The sequence below is a fragment of the Elephas maximus genome, chromosome 1 (genome assembly GCF_024166365.1).
Source record: "Elephas maximus indicus isolate mEleMax1 chromosome 1, mEleMax1 primary haplotype, whole genome shotgun sequence".
Classification (NCBI taxonomy): domain Eukaryota; kingdom Metazoa; phylum Chordata; class Mammalia; order Proboscidea; family Elephantidae; genus Elephas; species Elephas maximus.
The window spans coordinates 233,016,267-233,037,636 of record NC_064819.1 but is presented as its reverse complement, the minus strand read 5'-3'; the positions used below and the strand labels follow the sequence as shown (position 1 = coordinate 233,037,636).

General features: G+C 41.2%; 1 protein-coding gene across 6 annotated transcripts in view; it reads right to left on the bottom strand.

The window, feature by feature from the left end:
* The window catches only part of MAP3K4 (mitogen-activated protein kinase kinase kinase 4), a 151,451-nt gene that overhangs the window by 45,196 nt on the left and 84,885 nt on the right, over window positions 1-21,370 (bottom strand). For all 6 annotated transcript variants that reach the window (XM_049905022.1, XM_049904997.1, XM_049905015.1 and 3 more), the window contains exons 4-9: window positions 20,277-20,519; window positions 16,803-16,949; window positions 10,586-10,743; window positions 6,780-6,878; window positions 2,134-2,233; window positions 1,945-2,028 (exon numbers count right to left, since the gene is read on the bottom strand). In XM_049905022.1, coding sequence (XP_049760979.1) covers window positions 1,945-2,028; window positions 2,134-2,233; window positions 6,780-6,878; window positions 10,586-10,743; window positions 16,803-16,949; window positions 20,277-20,519 — 831 coding nt within the window. The remainder of the gene's footprint in view (window positions 1-1,944; window positions 2,029-2,133; window positions 2,234-6,779; window positions 6,879-10,585; window positions 10,744-16,802; window positions 16,950-20,276; window positions 20,520-21,370) is intronic.

Genomic DNA, 21,370 nt, shown 5'->3' with positions numbered 1-21,370 from the left:
GGGGACGGCACGGGACCCAGCGGTGTTTCGCTGCATTTAACCTACTGTGGGGACGGCACGGGACCCAGCGGTGTTTCGCTGCATTTCGCATTAGGTCGCGAGGAGCTGAGGGCCAACTCAATGGCAGCTAACAACAAGAAGTATATAAACTACTGTTAAAAATTCCTATTCCAATAAATTAGGCCAAACTTTTGTCAGAAGATCATAGTGGTTATTGACAGCCTACAATATGTTTGTAATTTGCTGATAATTTCTCCCAGCATGAGAGGGCTCCTAAGTGAATAATTTCTTTCATAAGGATCAGCACAAAGCTGGTTCCTATGAGGCAGAGGTTAAAGATGTCCCAAATGTCCAACTTTTCCAAGCTGCTAGACCACTCCACCATCTCTAAACACCAACTACTCCCTCTCCCCTCAGTACTCTCCCTCCTGGCTTTGGGTTCCCTAATTGGCTGCAACGTCTCACAGAACTCACAAACCATATAAGGAAATGGCTCATGTGGTTATGGAGGCTGGCAAGTCCCAAACTCGTGGGTCAGGTGTAGGCTTCCCTCTGGCCCTTGGTCTCTGAGCAAAGGCACTCAGCTTTCTTGCTCCGTGGACCAGGAAGCCCACCAAGCTGTCTCCTGCGGGTCTCTCCTTCTATGGTGGTGGTGGGCTCTCCCTCTCTGCTCTGGAATTCGCTCTCTTTTAAGGCAAAACTGATCAATCCCCTTGGTGGGCCACAATTAGTCCATCACACAATCACCAGAGTGGGACTCACAAGACCATGGCTAGAAAGACCACACACAAAAGTAATGAATCCACCGCAGCTCCCCTCACTTTATTCGCAGGTGATTGAAAAACTAGCATCGTACAAAGTGTGTGAGCTCAGCTAATCACGCATTTGTTTCGTGGTTTTATTTTCTATATTAAATTGGAGACTGAAGATCTATTTTATTTTCCATCTTAAATTCAAGATGGAAGATCTTTTTTATCTGCTTAATCTTTACTTGTCCATAAGGCCACTAAATCTAAAAGTGGGAGCTTTGAGAGTTTTTAAGATTTGATCTAAAAAATCGCACTTTAGAGGAGGGCCTGGTCTGCCTCCTGTTTCTGTGAATAAAGTTTATAAAATGAACACAACCACATTCACCCGTTTACTTATTGTCTAGGGCTGCTTTCGTCTACAGCGGCAGAGTCGAGTGGCTGCAGCATAGACTCTTTAGCTCACGCTCCTGAAATATTCACTGTCTGGGGCCATTCCAGAAAAAGCCAGGTGGCACAGGCACTGACATGGGCAGGCAGGGGCCTGAAGGAGGGAGGGGGAGAGAGCTTATGAGTATACTGGGGAGGGGTCCTTGTCAAGTCTCTCCAACTCCAGGGCATTCTCTTCCTTGTTTCATTCTAAAGAACAAAGAAAACACTCTATAGGGAGACGTCCACCTGAAACCAACTCAGTCAGTGCTAGTTTGGAATGTTCTAGAAAGTCACCTGACTCAGGAAAAAGGCAGAGCGTTACCACGGATGCAGTGATTACCTTTGGGGGCATGATAAAGAGCCTCTTAAAGGTCATTTAATAAGGAGCACATACACAGTTGGGTCACACACACCACCTGACGTATGTGGGTGAAATACATCTGTGGGTTTGGGGTAAAGTTTCCAGAGACATCATACACAGAGTCTAAAAGTGCTAAATCTCAAACAACATAAATGGGTAACAAGACGACGACTCTAAAAGTGGCTCCAGTGATGGCCGGGACACGATGTCAGAGATTTAAGTACAAACAAGTGTGCCTTTCTAATCACTTCTCGAGAAATTATGAGACAGTCTTGCAAATGGATCAAAGCGTAGTGTGCAAAGCCTAAAATATTTACTGTCCAGAGCTTTAAGAAAGAGTCTGCCTATTTCGGAACACAGTAAGCAAAGGCAAAATATTTCAATCACATCATCAGAAATAGTTACCTTAACATACTGCTTTGATTTCAGAACATCCAGCAGGTCTCTAACAGGGGCCGAAAGCATGAATTCTGCTGCTATTTCCAGGTCCTAGGGTCACAGTTACAGAGACACTTCTTAAGGGTTAGATTTTTAAAGAGTTAAGATAAAAAATATATAAAAAGAAAAAAACATTATCAAGGATTGTTAGCTCACCTTTCTTAACATTTTAGCAAATCCAAGCGCCTTGGAGGCCCTTTCTCTGGCTTCGTGGAAGAGTTCCTTCAGGGCTCGGCTAATCTCTATGACAGATCGCCTGGAAAGTGGATGGGAAGCAAGAGATGTTCAACATTAAAAAAAAAATTTTTTTTTTTTTTTTAAGATGAAGCAAATTACAAATCACGTTAGTAACTGAAGACTGCAGATTTTTAAAATAGCAACAAGCAATTATTATGAATGTAAAGCTTGCCCCTCACTGTTTTCTAGAAAACACTTGCTTTCTTTAAATATAAGTGGGGTACATTAAACGACCTTCAATTAAGAGTAAATTCAATTTTCTAAAGATTTTATTCTGCTCATTTTTTGGAGTTTGAGACAAACCAATTAAGAAGGAATATATACAGCGTGTGCTGGTCAGGGGCAGATTAACCAGTAAGCAAATTACACACGGGCTTATATTAAGCAAGGTATGTACACGCGTGTGCTTAGTTACTAATCTGGAGTGCACAATTTCATGTGAGTTTCACTACATCACAGATGTGGTGAAAAACAGGTGAAACTGTACACTACAGATTAATAAGTAAGCACAAATAAGCCCATGCATACCTTGCTTACTGGGTAAAATCCATCCCCAGTGCTGGTAAACGTTTAATAACTGGCTCTTCAAAAATACTGCCTTGTGTGATGTTTGCCGATTTCCATGGTGTAAATGCTCCCATCACAGCTGATTTCACGGTAGCAGTATGACATCGCTTGAGCAAGGACTTGGGAAGACATACACACCATCAGCTTTCTCAAGGCAGCACAGGTGAGCGCTAGCATACCCCTGTACACACGCCCACCTTTCAGATCCATCCCTGGGAAACAGCCAATTAGAGCATCCTCAAGGTCATTCCCTAGTCTGCCATCTTAGTTCTTAAAGTTCCATTTAAGACAGTCAAAATTATTTCTCATGAAACTGGGTGCTGAAAGAAAACACTTCAGCTCTGGCAAAGTCAATTGTACCCAAGCATTTAACAAGATTAAATGATATGATACTGCTCATACATGGACACAAAATGGAGTTATGGCTGGTATCTACACCACAAAACCAGCAATTTCATATGGCTCAACCTATAAATACTATCTGCATAGAGTTGGAGGAAATGTCTTAGATAAGTAAGACATGGTTTCAGGTACTTAAGCTTTTTTTTTTAAGCTTAAAGTTGAATAGGAGGGATAAGCATAAAAACACTCAAAATATACTGAATGTCATTAAACGTATTAATGGACAGAAGAATCATGTTTAATTAGAGACATTCTAGAACCTGTGGGTGGAGGTGATCCTACTCACCTTTATTTAACTTAAACTATCTATTTCTTTAAGACACAATTTTGTTGTTGTTATTAGATGCTGTTCAGTTGGTTCTGACTCATAGCGACCCTATGTACAACAGAATGAAACCCTCACCAGATCTGCACCATTCTCACAATCATTGTTATACTTAAGCCCACTGTTGCAGCCACTATGTCAATCCATCTCGTTGAAGGTCTTCCTCTTTTTCGTTGACTCTCTACTTTACCAAGCATGATGTCCTTCTCCAGGGACTGATTACTCCTGATAACAATCACTATTCTTTGCCAACACCACAATTCAAAGGCATCAATTCTTCTTTGGTCTTCCTTACTCATCGTCCAGCTTTTGCATGCATATGAGGCAACTGAAAACACCATGGCTCGGGTCAGGAGCACCTTAGCCCTTAAAACAATGTCTTTGCTTTTTAACACTTTAAAGATGTCTTTTGCAGCAGATTTGCCCAATGCAGTGCATATTTTGCTTTCTTGGCTGCTGCTTCCATAGATGTTGATTGTGGATCCAAATAAAATGAAATCCTTGATCACTTCAATCTTTTCTCCATTTATCATGATGTTGCTTATTGGTCCAGTTGTGAGGATTTTTGTTTTCTTTATGTTGAGGTATAATCCATACTGCAGGCTGCGGTCTTTGATCTTCATCAGTAAGTGCTTCAAGTTCTCTTCACTTTCAGCAAGCAAGGTTGTGTTATCTGCATAAGGCAGGTTGTTAATGAGTCTTCATCCCATCCTGATGCCCCATTCTTCTTCATATAGTCCAGCTTCTTGTATTATATGCTCAGCATACAGATTAAATAAATATGGGGAAAGGATACAACCCTGATGCACACTTTTCCTGGCTTTAAACCATGCAGTACACTCGTGTTGTGTTTGAACAACTGCCTCTTTGTCTGATTACAGGTTTCTCATGAGCACAATTAAGCGTTTTGGAATTCCCATTCTTCGTAATGTTACCTATAATTTATTATGATTCACATAGTCAAATGCCTTTGCAAAGTCAATAAAACACAGGTAAACATCTTCCTGGTATTCTCTGCTTTCAGCCAGGATCCATCTCATATCAGCAATGATATCCCTGGTTCCACATCTTCTTCTGAATCTGACTTGAATTTCTGGAAGTTCCCTGTCAATACACTGCTGCAGCAAAATTTTACTTGCATGTGATATTAACGATACTGTTCGATAATTTCCACATTTGGTTGGATCAACTTTCTTGGGAATAGGCATAAATACAGATCTCTTCCAGTCAGTTGACCAGGTAGCTGTCTTCCAGATTTCTCGGCATAGATGAAATGAACACTTTCAGCACTGCATCTGTTTGTTGAAACATCTCAAATGGCATTCAGTCAATTCCGGAAGCCTTGTTTTTCGCCAATGCCTTCTGTGCAGTTTTGGACTTCTTCCTTCAGTACCATCGGGTCCTGATCACACGCTACCTCCTGAAATGGATAAACATTGGCCAATTCTTCTTGGTATAGTGACTCTGTGTATTCCTCCTATCTTCTTTGGATGCTTCCTGCGTCATTCAATATTTTGCCCGTAGAATCCTTCAAAATTGCAACTTGAGGCCTGAATTTTTTCTTTAGTTCTTTCCACTTGAGAAAATGCCAAGTGTGTTCTTCCCTTTTGGTTTTCTATCTACGGGTCTTTGCACATGTCATTATAATACTTTGTCTTCCCAAGCTACCCTTTGAAATCTTCTGTTCAAGCTGTTTTACTTCTTCACTCTTCCTTTTGCTTTTGCTACTCTATGCTCAAGAGCAAGTTTCAGAGTCTCTTCTGACATCCATTTTGGTCTTTTCCTTCTTCATATATGATGTCGTTGATGTAATCCCACAACTCATCTGCTCTTTGGTCATTAGTGTTCAACATGTCAAATTTATTCTTGAGGTGGCCTTTAAATTCAGGTGAGATATCCTCGAGGTCGTACTTTGGCTCTCATGGACTTGTTCTAGTTTTCTTCAGTGTCAACTTGTACTTGTAAATGAGCAATTGATGGTCTGTTCCATGGTTGGCCCCTGGCCTTGTGACTGATGATATTGAGTTTTTTCATCATCTGATTCCACAGACGTAGTCGATTTGATTCCTGTGTATTCTATCTGGCAAGGTCCATATGTATAGCCACAGTTTGTGTTGGTAAAAAAGGGTATTTGCAGTGAAGAAGTCACTGCTCTTGCAAAATTTTATCATGCAATCTTCATAATAGTTTCTATCACCAAGGTTGTATTTTCCAACTACCAATCCTTGTTTCCAACTTTAGCATTCCAATCACATCCTGATTACATGTTCGATCAATTTCAGATTGCAGAAGTTGGTAAAAATCTTCAATGTTTTTCATCTTTGGCCTTAGTAGTTGGTGCGTCAATTTGAATAATTGAATCAACTTGTCTTCCTTGTAGGCACATGGGTATTATCCTATCACACTGGCACCACTGTACTTCAGCATAGATTTTAAAATGTTCTTTCTGACAATGAATCCAACACTGTTTCTCTTCAAGCTGTCATTCCCAGCATAGTAGATCATATGACTATCTGATTCAAAATGGCCAATACAAGTCGTTTTCAGCTCACAAATGCCTACGACATCAATGTTTATGCATACCATTTCATTTTTGATGACTTCCAGTTTTCCAAGAATCACACTTTGTACAATCCACATTCCGATTATTAACGGATGTTTGCAGCTGTTTCTTCTTAGAGTTGTGCCACATCAGCAAATGAAGGTCCCGAAAACTTGATTCCATTCATTTCATTAAGGTCGACTCTACTCTGAGGAGGCAGTTCTTCCCCAGTTGTTTCGAGTGCCTTCCAACCTGGCAGGCTCATCTTCCAGCACTACATCAATGTTCCACTGCTATTCATAAGGTTTTCACTGGCTAATTCTTTTCAGAAGCAGACCGCTGGGTCCTTCTCCGTAGTCTGCCTTACTCTGGAAACTCAGCTGAAACCTGTCCTCCACGGGTGACCGTGCTGGTATTTGAATACCCATGGTATAGATTCTAGCGTCACAGCAATACACAAGGCCCCACTGTACGACAAGCCGACAGACACGTGGAGGACAACTTCAATAGGCTAAAAAAATTTTAACTTCACCTTGAAAGGAACTTTCACAAACAAACTATAACCGAGAGATCATATAAAGACAGAACAGTCATAAATAAAATCCTTTAGGTCTACAACTCAAATTCTTAAAGTTCAAGAGTTTGGCTTGAACGAGGCTCATTTCTGGCTCATTGCCAAGAGCACAGCTACATGAAATAAGAAACTGGAGGGGAAAGTGCAACTTCCACCTGATTTCCTCCGCAGCACTGCTGTCGTCAGCACAGCTCTCCTGTAAGCCAGATCCCAAAAAGCTGCCTGTTGACTTCAACAGCATTCCTGCAATGTCACTAGGGGAACAAAAATAACAAAAAATAAAACACAGAAGGAAAACGTTCTTCCCTCATATTCTAATCACTGAGTAAGAAGCTAAAAGACTCAGCTATTGCTCCAATAGTTTAAAAATGCACAACAATGGAATTTTTTTCCTTCTAGTATAAAATCATAATTATTGTGAAAAAGTAGAAATCTCAATTATATATCTTCCACTGTTTTATTTTCAGTTTTTCATCATAAACCTCAAAACTCTTAAATTCATAGTAGCTATGCAGTTATTATACAATTATCAGAGTCGAGAACCCAGATGTAAATCCATCCAACAAGAGTTTAATTTCTAAAATCTAAAGAATACTTCAAAACCTCAATAGAAAAAGACAATACAATTAAAAAATGGGCAAAAACTATGAACAGACACTATGAACAAACTACTAGAACTAATAGAATGATTCAGTAGAGTAGCAGCATATAAGACTGACAAAAATCATTTAGATTCTTATACACCAAAAATGAGAACTGCATAAAGGACATAAGCAAAACAATACCACTTTTAATAGCCTCTAAAAGATAAAGTACTTAGAAATAAATCTAACCAGGGATGTAAAACACCTATACAAAGAAAAGTAGAAAACACTATTGCAGGAAACCAAAAGAGACCTCAGTAGCAAGATGTTTTTTGAAAGCTCACTAAACCAAATTGTAACACAAGAAAACAAAGCAAATTCCTTAAATGTAACTGTTTTTAAAAATTCCCCACACGTTCAGCTTTTTATAGTCAAGAACTATGAAATATTCTACCTAGTTGATGTTTCTTGTTGCATACACAACCTAAATAAAAAAAATACCAGTGTTAAAATATAAACCCAAGTGCATAAAATAAGTCAAAATCATACAGCTAAAATTCAACAATGGTTTATTGAGCTCTACGATGTTCAAGGCCAGGACCTTACGATTGAGTAGAAAAGAACAGGCAAGTACACAACCAGTATTAGCTATGGCAGAAGGTAAATGCTGGGCGAGTCATCAGAGGAGAAGGCACAAAGCCATGGGAGAACCAGGCCAGGCTCCGTGGACAGGAAGCACAGCACCAGGTAGAGCAGTAAGGGGCAGAGGGAATCTGACAGGGACAGAATGGGGGAAGGAGAAGGACCATCCAGGAAGATCAATAAACATGATGAAAGGCACAAGGATGTGGTAAGCAAGGGACCCAGTAAGCATGTGTATGAAAAAAAGAAACACTCCAATCTGACAGAAGTAGGAGATACTTATGCTACAGAGCATGGTGGAATAAGACTGGGAAAATAAACTGGGACCACACTAGAGGGCCCCGACTGCCACGCAAATTCGCTTGATCTTAATTTGATAGTCAAAGGCAGGCTTTAAAATCTATGAGTGGAAAGTGACTGGATTAGAAATGTGCTTTTAAGAAGACAAGGATATACAGGTTGTATTCATTTAACAAATACTTATTGAGTGCCTATTATGTACTAAACAGCAGGGAACAAAAGAGATAAACTCTTCTGGTGAATGCAGAAAAACAGTAAGAAAAACGAAAACATATAGTATTTCAGACATTGGTAAAAGCTATGGAGAAAATACCGCGGGGGAGAAAGCTACGGAGTACTTGCAGGTAGAGATTTCAGTTTTAGGTATTCTGAGAAGGTAATATTTGGACAAACACCTGAAAGACATTAGAAACTGAGTCATGAAAAAAACTGGGAGAAGAGCAGTTCAGATAGACCAGTAAGTGCAAAGGGTCTGAGGCAAGAACATGCCTGGCCAGTGAGAAACAGTAAGGAAGCCACTAGGACTAGAGTGGAGCAAGCAGAGGCAGAGGAGACGAGGACAAAGATATAACAAGGAGTCCGAATGTGTCAGTCCCTGGCCACTGTTTAGGCACTCTCGCTTTTACTGAGTAAGAAGGAGTGTTTGGAGCAAAGTAGAAACCTGGTTTAACAAGATCACTGGGCTACTGTACTGAGCATAAACTGTAGGGGGAGAAGGGCAAAGCAGGAAACCTACACAGGGGGCTGCTGCAATACTACAGGGGGGAAAGGACAACCTATAAGGGTGGGAACATGAAGTAGAGGGCAGATACATCCTGAAGGGACAGCCGAAAGGATCAGGGGTCGTGTGTGAGAGAAAGAAAGAAGTCAGGGTGGATTTCGAGACTGACTGAACCAGGAGAATCAGCATAGGAAGGAGAAAGCTGAACCAAAAGAGCAGAAGTGGGTCAGCTGACAGAAGGGGTGGTGAGAAAAACCTGGGGGCTTCTCAGAACAAGGAGCGAGAGGGGGAAGACCAGAGACTTGAGGAAGCTCAGAGGCTGCACAATAGGGAATGTGAAAGACACGCCAACGATAAAAGTAAAATGATGGACAGGACGAAATGAGGCTATGGTGAAATTACGTAACATGTACTTGTATAAAGCTAAACAGTATCCTGTTTTTTGTTTTTGCTTAGTTTCTTCAACAAAGCTCAACAGCCTGGACACAGAAAATGCACACAGAAAGAAGTATAGGCAAAGAGAATCATGGAAGATGAAGGCAGGGAAAGATTTTGAAAATGGCAGCAAGTGTATTTTTTTAAAAGGCTGACTATGGGAACCAGGCCACGTGGGCACGCAAGGGAAGTCAGATCGGGGATTGTGGTCAGAGGGGCCAGGGGAGTTCTCAGACAAGAGCAGGTTCACTGATTATTCAAAGTAAGATACACAAGACATAAAAGAGAACTGGAGGTTAGGGCCAGAAAAGTGCATATAAACTGCTGAGATACTGAGTATGGGAGAGGCATCACTGGAGTTGAGAATAGTGAGGCTCTGAAGTTAGAAGAGTACTCTCTATGTGAAAGCTGAAGTCAAGAATGTACTCGAAGGGCAAGGAAGAAGACGTGAGCTGGGCATAAAAGACCCTGTAAGAAGACAGAAGAAATGAAATGACTACCGAGGAAAATGAGGGAAGGTGGCACAGAGAGCAGCAGAATCCAAGTCAAAATTAGTCAGGGCGAGTGGGCACCAGTAAAGACCACTCAAAAGTACCCTGTAATCAACACGTGTGGACCTGTCCTCAAGAATTACAGCCATTCCTAGAACAGACCAGCCAGTGACCACACTGCCTTCCTCATGCCGTTCCTTGGCTTATTACACTTCTATTCTTTCACCACAAGTAAACTCAGTTTTTAAAGAGATTCTGTGATTAGCGTTACATTTCCAAAAGGGCTAGCATGAAAGTATAGACTTCTTTAGTCCCTGTGGTCCTCACCCAAACTGATGCACGCAGGTCTAGTCTGCCCTTCAGAGTACTTAGGTTCTCCTCCTTTGTAGATGTAACCAAAAGGATTTATTCTGAGGCGGAGCTTCTCAACCTCAGACTACTGACATTTCAGGTGGATTCTTCTATGTGGTGGGGGCCATCCTATGCACTACACTGCATTTAGCAGCACATGTGACCTTGACCCACTAGATGCCAGTAGCATCCTTCCAGTCATGACAATCAAAAACGTCTGCATATGTTGCCCAAGGTCCCCTCGGGGGCAGAATCACCACTGGTTGAGAACGACTGCTGTAAGGGTAACAAAACTTGGGGAAAGGGGCACATACCAGATAGGAATGATTATAATTTTAATATATTAATCACTGAAGCATGTAGAAGCGAACTGGTGAGCAAACTGGGAATGAAGTTGAAAAAGTAAGGACACCATATTCAGAAACAAGAATTCCTACCAGAAAAGCTTCCCGGCCTGTGCTTCTCCTCCCCGTATGTAATGAGTTATTTCTTTGGTGAAATTCCATTCTTCTTCTAACAGATTTTTTAAACTATGGGAAGCTTGAGGTAACTGCTGTAGCATTTGGATCCAGCTTCTCATGTAATCAAAATATACCTTAAACACAAAAATGTAAAAGGAGACGTTTGAGAGTAGAATTCAGAAACTCAAACTTTCCCCATGTGAACACGAAAGCTATTCATCAAAGGGAAAGACTTAAAAGCATGCAACCCTGAGAGACGCAAGACCCTTCATCACTGTTAGCTGATGTCTGCATGAGGCTCTGTTAAGTTACGGAACTCCTCAGCAACTTAACACATTATTCACAATCCCTTGGAATTCTGAAGAAAACAACTAAATGATCACAATGTCCAGAAAACTACAATAAAAAACAAAAGTAAAAACAAAAAAATCAAAATAGCAGTACTCAGAAATTTTCATTATTAATATACTCTGAACACTGTTCCTTTAAGAGGTTGTAACCACTCCTTGTTTTAGTTACATGTTTTAACATTAGACAGTATCTTATGTGCTGAGAGGAAACTAACAGGGTTCTACCATCCCTCCTTCACATCCAGATTTCTGTGATATCATTCATATATTATATTTTATTATAAATAATATATTTACATTTATTGTAATTATTATAAGGCTTATGACATATATATTGTGACCTATAAACAAAACACCCAATTGTTCTTAAGTGGGATCTATGCCCACCACAAGGCCTATTACAACAGTTTTCCTATACCTAAATTCTTATTTGCATTGATCCATTGATTAGAAAAGTTTCACCATCAAGGAGTTGCTGGGTTTTTTTCCCCAAAACAGGTTCATAATTGCTATATTAAAAAAAAAAAAAATTTACTGCCTTTGAACTTTTACTGAAAGGGTAACTTGATGGGGTACGTAATACTTGAGTTACACGTTCTCTCCCTCAGACTTCTGAGACATTACTCCACCTGGAAAGTGACTTACTTGCTCTCTCTGCTTAGATGTTTACAGGATTCTCTCATCTCAGTTATTTCACCAAGCTGTCTTAGTGTTCACTGTTTGGAATGATTTTTTGCTGAGATCTAGTATTAACTTTCAATAAGTAATTTCAAATCTTTATTTCAGGAAAAATTTTCTTCTGTTATGTCTTGAATAATTCAGGGTCCTCCATCATCCAGCCAGGTAGCGTGAACCTACAGTCCTGGGCCATTATGAATACAGCTGTGTGTGTGGAGCCTACAATTTATGGGTCTGTCTTATTCAACTGATACAAGTCCCTTAAATACCAGGCCCAGAACCTCCCTCTTACTTCTTCTGTTGCTCCCTCATCTCACTGACTTCCCTGAGAGCTGGCTTTCTCCCAAAGTCACCATTTCTCCCTTACAGCCCCCTCAAGGGGCGACTGTCAGTCTCACCACACACCTCAACATCTGAAAATGGCTGCTATGCTCTGGATCCCCACTGCTAGTTTCAAACCATGACCCTGACACATTCTTATTAAACAAACCACCTTTAAGGTTTATGTCACCACAATACCACTGTCGCCCCTCTTCACACTGTCATCCACTGACTTGGTCAGACTCATGGTCAGGCTCTGGCACCTGACTTACAGGTTTCTCTCCATCCAGGCTCAGCCAGTGTGCTGTGGAACTCAACATCCATGGCTGACCCATCTATGCCATGTCAATTCAGCTCTTGGACTGTCTTCACTTCCAAAGACACTTCCGCTTGAGTTTCACCTTGGATCTTGCAGTATCACTGCTCCAACCCCAAAATCACCAGTTCATATACCCTAACCCTAACCCCCCCTCTCCCTGCTTTCAGTGTATGTGTTCAACTGCTACTACAGTGGTTCTCTGAACCTCACCTGGAATTCCTGTCCCAACAACTTATTTTCTTTCTCCAATCTCCTCCTGCCTCCCTTTTTTTTTCCTCCTTATTTGGTTTAGATTCCATGGGTTTATGGGTTCAACAGCACTCTTGTCAGTACACTAAATTCCCATCACCATTCTATACCCTGCCACTCTTAACTGCCTTTTTGTCTCGCCTTTCAGTCAAACCCCAAAGCTGACTCAGCCCAACGATCCCATTCCCCATGCCCACACTCAAGAAGCTGAGGGCCACTAGAAAGGCACATGACAAGGAAAAATGGTTGTTCTACACAATCACAGTCACCAATCACATGGCCCATCTCATTTCTGGTCTCGGTCTCTTCAATTTAAAAATCCTATTGGACTGTCATCTCCACTATTTACCTGGCTGCGTGAGTCAAATACCCAGCGGCCACCCCCATACCTCTCCTCCAATCACTGAGTCTTGCCAATCTCACCTCCCATGTTCCTTTTAAAGCCTTATACTTCTTTTTAAATATATGATACACCACCCAGTCCAAGGCTTATCAATGTATTACTGTAAAGCCTCTCATGGTTTCTCATATCTGTTCTTCAGACTCAGCAAGAACGGTCCCTTCAAAAGGCTTTCTTTGGAAGCTTCTCTCTAGCCACTCTCCTTCCCCCCACGGATACTTTGCATCTGCCGCCTTCTCTGTCAGACACAATACATCACAAATAAAGTCAAGTTCTCCTGTGGTTCTCTCTTCAGTCCTCTTTCCTCCCCCCTCTCCCAGAGGCAACAATTATGAAAGTAGTATGCTACCTTCAAGTTTATATGCCTTCTAAGAAAACCTGTTGTTATATAAATTACAATAGAGTATAATGTTTTGTGCAAGTTTCAAAAATGTTACATAAACTGGATCATAACATACATATCAACCTTCACAGAAATTCCAAGTGCCGCATCCTCAGAGAAGCTTTCCCTAACCTCCCACACGAGCTGAAAGCTTATTGCCAGTCTATAAACGGCCTTGTGCCTCTCCTTTGTAGCGCTTCCCATAGTTGCTGTGGTATATCTGCGTGATTACCTCATCAATACCATTTCCCCGTTATTCTTAAACCCCATGTGGCGTGAGGCTCCGAGTGGAATCCTCAGTACCTGCATGGTGTCTGGCAGAGTAGGTACCCGAGACACACTTGTGGAGGAAGGACTGGTTTTTTCTGCTCCTTTTTTCTTTTTCTACAAGGAACACGCATAGGCTCGCTCTCCCTGTGTGTCTTCTACAACTGTATGTCTAATAAGACTCACTTGCATATTTTTATTCTTTTAAAAGTTTTAGGTGGTTTCCTTAAGTCTGTCTACCACATGTTCCCACACCATGTATTATGTTCATTCTTCTGGTTATTCTGTGGCCAGGAGCAGGGAAAATGTGCTGAGTTCCCAACTTCAACTTAGGTTTGTTGCCTCAAGTGTTCACCATGCCTCGTCCTTCCTTTGTTCTGCATGCACGGATGCCTCAGATTTTTTAGAATGGAAGGTTGATAAAACATGGAGGAAAGCCCCCTAAGTCACAGGCTTTCTGTATTCTGCTAACCATTGCTACCCCTCCCTCTTTTAGCATTCGCCAGTCTTCCTCGCTAACAGATTGGCTGCAGATAATAAAAATGTCTCTACTTCCAATCCCTCTGCCCTAGAGGTCTGCAGTCTACAACAAGATGTCTACAGGGACCCTCCTGACACCACGGTTCTGACTTATCACTGCACAGGCCCACCATGTCTACGGAATACACTTACAGCTTTGTGTCCGTCCTCATTTTAGGCTAAGCTTCAAGGCAATTAACTAATAGTTTTATTACTTGGGGGTGAGTGGCGGATACTGTGGCCAATTGCCTTCTTTACTGAAGAGGCAATTATCTCCTTTAGACTTCATGACTTTTGCTGCTTTTGGGAGGTTTCAAGGGAAGGGTGTTGTGGTGAACTTAATTTGATTGCCTGCCTAGCAGCCATGCTCCTCCTCCTTCCTAACAAAAACACTCATTCTGTTTGGCTGCTCCAAGGCCTCAAAACAGGCCCTGCCCTGCTCCTTCCAGGGCACTAGGGGGCACAATTTTAAAACTATTGGTCATTTCTTGTGTCTTCATTTGTGAAATTGAAGAGATGAAGCTAGGGGAGATTGGGTCTTATGCAGACCATTGGTAACAAAGTCAAAACTAAATCCTAAGCATTTTTAACACTAACCAGCTGTGGACTTTGGTAATTCCCATAATGCAAGCTCCAGACTCTCACAGGCACACCCAGGGCGCTCAAACTGGATGGCCTAAAAGGTATATTACCTGCCTAATTCTACTCCTTCCTGCCTCCGTGACTAGGTAATAAAAGCTGTTGTATGTGTCTTTGTAAGACCATCCATAAACAATATGAAAAGCAAAGCACACCTTGTTTTTTTAAACCTCTGGTTTAATTTAATGTAAAAAAAAAAAACCAAAACCAAACCCAGTGCCATCGAGTCAATTCCGACTCGTAGCGACCCTATAGGACAGAGTAGAACTGCCCCACAGAGTTTCCAACGAGCACCTGGCGGATTTGAACTGCTGCCCTTTGGTTAGCAGCCATAGCACTTAGCCACTATACCACCAGGGTTTCCAATTTAACGTAAAGAGAGAAAAAAAATAATTTGTTTATTGCTTTCTACCCTAACGTCCCCGTGATAAAGATTTTTCTGATATAAGAAATGTATAGTATTTTACCCGCTCTGGTCCTTTATGTAGAAACCCTGGTGGCACAGTGGTTAAGTGATATAGCTGCTAACCAAAAGGTCAGCAGTTTGAATCTATTAGGCACTCCTTGAAACTCTATGGGACAGCTCTACTCTTGTCCTATAGGGTTGCTATGAGTCAGGATTGACTCAACAGCAACGGGCTTGGTTTGGGTTTTTTTGGTCCTTTATGTATTCCCCCCAAATAATTATGAAATAATTTCAAACTCATTAAAATTGCTTCTCATAATTTTCTCATTCCCAATCACATTCTCCCTTCTCTACCTTTACTACTGCAGCTAGAAAGCTAAACATTTCACTCTCAGCCTCCATTACAGTAACAAAGGCCATGAGGAAAGTTTGGGAAAATCGACTGGGTGGGGTGTCCAGGAGAGCTCTGGCTGTTTGGATAAAAAGGGTTTAGCCTTGGCTGGCTAGGTCCTTTGCCCCTCGGCCCTTCCCTTTCTTCCAGCCTAGAAGGCAGAGGGCAGGGAGGGGTGAAGGGTGGTAGTGGTGGTATCTGAAGGTTTTGTCACAGTCATCGTGCGGCAGGGGACCATGGGGATGTCAAACAAGGATGAGAGCATTCCTAAAGCAATATACCTACGCACGCTGCGGTTTCCATATCATTTCATCAACCTGCCACATGATGTAATCGTCCACCCTAATGAATCTATTAACATGCATTTACTGTATAGGAACACTCTACCAGACCTTGTGAAAGACAAAAGAATTTCAAAACATCGCCACTGGCTCATGAAGCTTCAATCTAATTAGGAAAGCCTGAGAACAAAGTAGTAGTATATCGTTAAGTGTTATACAGTATATTTCTAATTAGTATAACGCTCTAAGAGAAGGGATAGATAAATCTCAGCTAAGGTTTTAAAAAGTCAGATAAAGCCTCCTAGAGAAAAATAAAATTTGCAAGGAAGTCTTCAATGCGCAAAGAAGAAGAAAAAAAGACATTTCCAGCAGGAAAGAATAGCGTGATTTTGCAAAAGTACAGCACATAGGTACAATGCACATAACAAGATAAGAGGGTCTCTTCTCAGGAATAAAAAGACATCAGCTCCTGCAAATCAAGCTATTGACAACTGTCAGAACAAGGCAGCTTCCTCAGCTGACTTCCAGCTCACTCTCTGAGATTCGGCTTCCTCCTGGGAAGAACTTCCTGGCTGTTCCAGGCCACTCCAGGTCTCCAGTGTCCATGCCTGCAGTGTGTCTCCCGCACAGTCCACACTGTGTGGCTGGACCAGGTACAACGTTGGACAAGGTGCTTCTTGTTCAGCACTGTATTCTCATAGCTGTGCAAGGGCCCCAGCACCTCCCAGCCACTCAAAACACGGCTGTTGCCAGATGGCTAAATAAAATAGGGTCAGCTTATTATTCTACTCTGAGCCATTCTGCTAGAGATGAACTACCCTACAATTATACAATGAACTAGGGTAAGATTTGTCACAATTTCTAATTTAAAAACAATCATGTGGATTTAGGAGAATCAAATTTAATCTAATACTAGATGAGAAGAATCGGGTCACAGGCCCCGCACCTCCCACCCCCATCACGCACAAGATGAGCACTTCCGTCTCCTCACCATCAGCATTTTATGCAGATCCTCCTCGAAGGCATCCATGTTGCGGTCTGTCTGCTCCAGGCCGTCCAGGAGCTCGTGCAGCATGAACTGGTAGTACTGCTTCATCAGAAGGCCGCCCTTCAGGACCTCCTTACACTCCCTCACCAGCTACAAGGGGACAATCACAGGTTCTATTAAGCATAGGCCTTTTTTTCACCAGTCGCTAGGAGTCGGAAGCCACTCAAAGGCAACGGGTTTGTTTTTTTTTTTTTCCTTCACAAATCACTTGTCAATTTTCACACATTCCCACTTAAGATTCAGTAGCAAGGGCACCTTGCCTCAGAAAAATTTAAAACGTTCTCCACATTCTTTATCAGTTTATTTCATTTAAATATCTCCGTATGGCTCAAGTGAATAAGAACAAAACAGTGCAAATAAAAAACCATTTAATATTAAAGCACGAAGAGTCAGAGAAAATATCACACAGGCAAACAGTTGTCTGCTAAATATATCTTCCTAGAAATAAATTTATATAGAAAATAAACTGCACAGAATAAAATCCATTTTCCTATTAATTTACATTATAAGAAAAGAGATACTACAGAAACACTTCCTAATGAAACTGGCAATTTTTTTAAAATCAAAAGTGTAATAAAATAGTATTTAAATACACTTATATCCCACAGAGCACAGCTGGCTTCGTAATAATTTAACATAGTTCACCTACTGTGATGTGTGGCCTCTACCTCAATAAAACTCCAATACTCACACACACACACAAAAAACAGTGAAGTTAAAAAAGTGCAAAACACACCAAAAAAACAAAACGAAACAAAACAAACACCAAAATTAACCTGATGAAATTAAATGAAAGTCAAGGAACAAAACAGAAAGGTGGACCAAACAGTTAATCCACAGGCCCGGCAGGTGCCAGTACAAAGAAGGAAAAGAGGACTGGGGTGAGACGGACTGTGGGCGCTCTTCCCCAGCCACGCCCCAGGACATAGTTTCCTGAGAACTCCAGCAACAGGAGCTGGGGGTACGTGGTTACACTGTTACATCGGTTCTAACGTGTATTAGTCAAAACACAAACGGAACTCCACTGCTGCTGCTGGGGAAGGTAAACTGGAACACACGTTCTTGAAAAAAGAAATAAAAAAATACAATGCGGGGATTGCAACCAACGTCATAAAACAATCTGTATAAATTTCTGAACAAGAAACTAATTTGCACAGTAAACTTTCACCTACAGCACAATAAAAAAATTTTGTAAATACATGACTAATTTACTTTAATAAATTAGAGGACGTGGAACCAGGGACATCATTGCTGACGTCAGAGGGATCCTGGCTGAAAGCAGAGAACACCAGACAGATGTTTCCCTGTGTTTTATTGACTATGCAAAGACATTCGACTGTGTGGATCATAACATAACATTGCAAAGAACGGGAATTCCAGAACACTTCATTGTGCTCATGAGGAACCTGTACATAGATCAAGAGGCAGTCATTTGAACAGAACAAGGGGATACTGCATGGTTTAAAGTCAGGAGAGGTGTGCATCAGGGCTGTATCCTTTCACCATACCTATTCAATCTGTATGCTGAGCAAATAATCTGAGAAACTGGACTATATGAAGACGAATGTGGCGTCAGAATTAGAGAAAAACCCATTAACAACCTGCAGTATGCAGATGACACAACCTTGCTTGCTGAAAGTGAAAAGTACTTGAAGCACTTACTGATGAAGATCAAAGACCACAGCCCTCAGTATGAATTACAGCTCAACATAAAAAAAATACAAAAATCCTCACAACTCAACCAATAAGCAATATCATGGTTAAGGGAGAAAAGATTGAAGTTGTCAATGATTTCATTTTACTTGGATTCACAAGCAATACCCATGGAAGCAGCAGTCAAGAAATTAAAAGACGCATTGCTTTGGGCAAATCTGTTGCAAAAGACTTCCTTCAAGTGTTGAAAGGCAAAGACGTCACTGTCACTCTGAAGAAAGACTAAGGTGCAGCCTGACCCAAGCCATGGTGTTTTCAATCGCCTCACATGCATGTGAAAGCTGGACAATGAATAAGGAAGACCGAAGAAGTGATGCTTCTGAATTCTGCTGTTGGTGAAGACTACTGAAAATACCATGGACTGCAAAAAGAATGAACAAATCTGTCTTAGAAGAAGTACAACCAGAATGCTCCTTAGAAGCAAGGATGGTGAGGTTTTGTCTCACGTATTTTGGATGTGTTATCAGGAGGAATCAGTTTCTGGAGAAGGACATCATGCTTGGTAAAATAGAGAGTCCCAGAAAAGAGAGGAAGACCCTCAACAAGATGGAATGACACCGTAGCTCCAAAAATGGGCTCAAGCGTGTGAGGATGGCGCAGGACCAGGCAGCGTTTCGTTCAGTTGTACATAGGGTCACTCTGAGTCAAAACTGACTTGATGGCACCTAACAACAATAATTTCCTTTTATGATTTTATATTCAAGAAACAATCAGAGATGCAGATTAAGATTTATATATACAGTAAAACCTGCGAAAGTTGGAACCTATGTCAAGGCAGAAGCCTTTCAAGAGAAGCAAAACTCAAATATTCTCCACTAAAAGAACTACAGAAAAGTGGTAAGACTACACCCTGTCAAAGGCAGAAAACTTGTGAGACTCAGAATAACACGGCAGTCTCACTGAGTTCCAGCTCTCAGAGGTTTACTGTAAACATATTCATCAGCATCATTTAAAACAACCAAACCAACCCATTGCAGCTGAGTCAATTCTGACACAGCAACCCTATGGGAACAGAGCTACCTGCCATCCTGTCCTTCACAGATCCAAGCAGCTCCTGGCCCTGTGGGATGTAACGCACATTTATACGAAGTCTGAACACCACATTACAGACAGTGAGTGCCACTTAGGTAATCTCACAAAGCATGAATGGCCACTCTTCACCATTCACTCTGCTCCCAGCCACTGCTGTTTCCCTGCACTATCAAACTCCCTAAAAAAGCCCTTCCAGAACAAGAAACAACTAAGAAATCAAGAATTGTCATTATTGTTGACACCACACAATGGCCTAAGCAAGCACAAAGTCCAAATATTTCCCTCCATATACTCTAAAGATATATATCTGCTTACAGGTAGCTTAGACAGGACAAAAAAATTAAGAAACTTAAACTGTTACCTATATGAATGAAATTTAAGTTTTCAGTATTCACAGACTGATATTAACAGCCCACAGAAAGTCACATTTTGATATCCTTTTAGAACAGGGAGGTAGATGACCTAAAGACTGAAGTGCAATCTTATCTTTGAAGGCTGCCTATAAAGAACATTTTACATTACCTTAAAAAGAATAGCTTAAAGACACTGACATATACTCATTTTCCACTATTTGCAAAAATTAAAAGAAAAAGAAATCCTCAAAATAAAATTTGTAAGCCTGTGGGGCATTGTAGTAAGTGCTGAAACTTTTAAACAGCCTTTGAAACAAACCTGCTTAATGCTCAGGAGGGATGGCTCTCCGGCAGGCCGCTGCTCCAGTCGTAACTTCAGACACTCATGTATCACATTGAGGAGGACGCGGCAGAGGACTGAGAAGGCAGGTTCGAATGAGGGCAAGTCCATGGAGTTCAGCTCCTCCCAGGAGACGGCGCTGCACTTCTGCTCAGAGGAAGGGGGTGTGCTGGACAACTGCACGTAATCCGAGCCCCACATGGGATCCGGAAACTCTGAAAACTATCACAAAAATTAAACAGGCTAAATGAGAATGCAGGAGGCTGCCCGGAGGTTGCGGTTCTAAACTATTCTCTGTAATCTGCTGACAAAGCTACAGAATTTTAATTTTACAGGAAAAGTCATCTTTAGAATAAGCCAACATTTTGAATATAGTCCCAAGACGTTCTCAAAGTGTTAGAAAACCGTAAGAAGAACGAAAATCAAATTGTAATATATAGTACATTATAAAAAGAATCAAGTTCATCTTTAATATTTTTTCATCATAATTAAAATGATCAGACACTTTAAGGTTATATACAGTATTATCCACAATATCTCTAAACTGAGAAAACTACAGAATTATTGGAATTTGAGAAGATATTATAAAATCAGGTAATTAAAAAAAAAAAAACCAAACCCGTTGCCGTCGAGTTGATTCTGACTCATAGCGACCCTGTAGGTCAGGGTAGAACTGCCCCATAGAGTTTCCAAGGAGAGCCTGGTGGAGTTGAACTGCCGACCTTCTGGTTAGCAGCTGTAGTACTTAACCACTATGCCACCAGGGTTGCCAATCAGGTAATAGTGTACCCTAAACAGCCATCTATTGGAACATAAAAACTAGTAAATTCAACGAATTCTTTTATCCATTTGCTCTCCAGAGGTAATGAACGATGATTAAAAAAAAAAAAAGAAAAAAAAATCACAAAACTGGCCCGACTGGTACCACTCAAATATCTTGTTATTTAATGTTTCCTGCAAATGCTGGTGTCGCTTACCCATTCTTTTAGTTATTCTCATTAAATCCTTGTATCTATCCCACACTGTCTTTAAACGTTCCAGCTGTACCAGCCTGAATCATATTCAAAGACCCA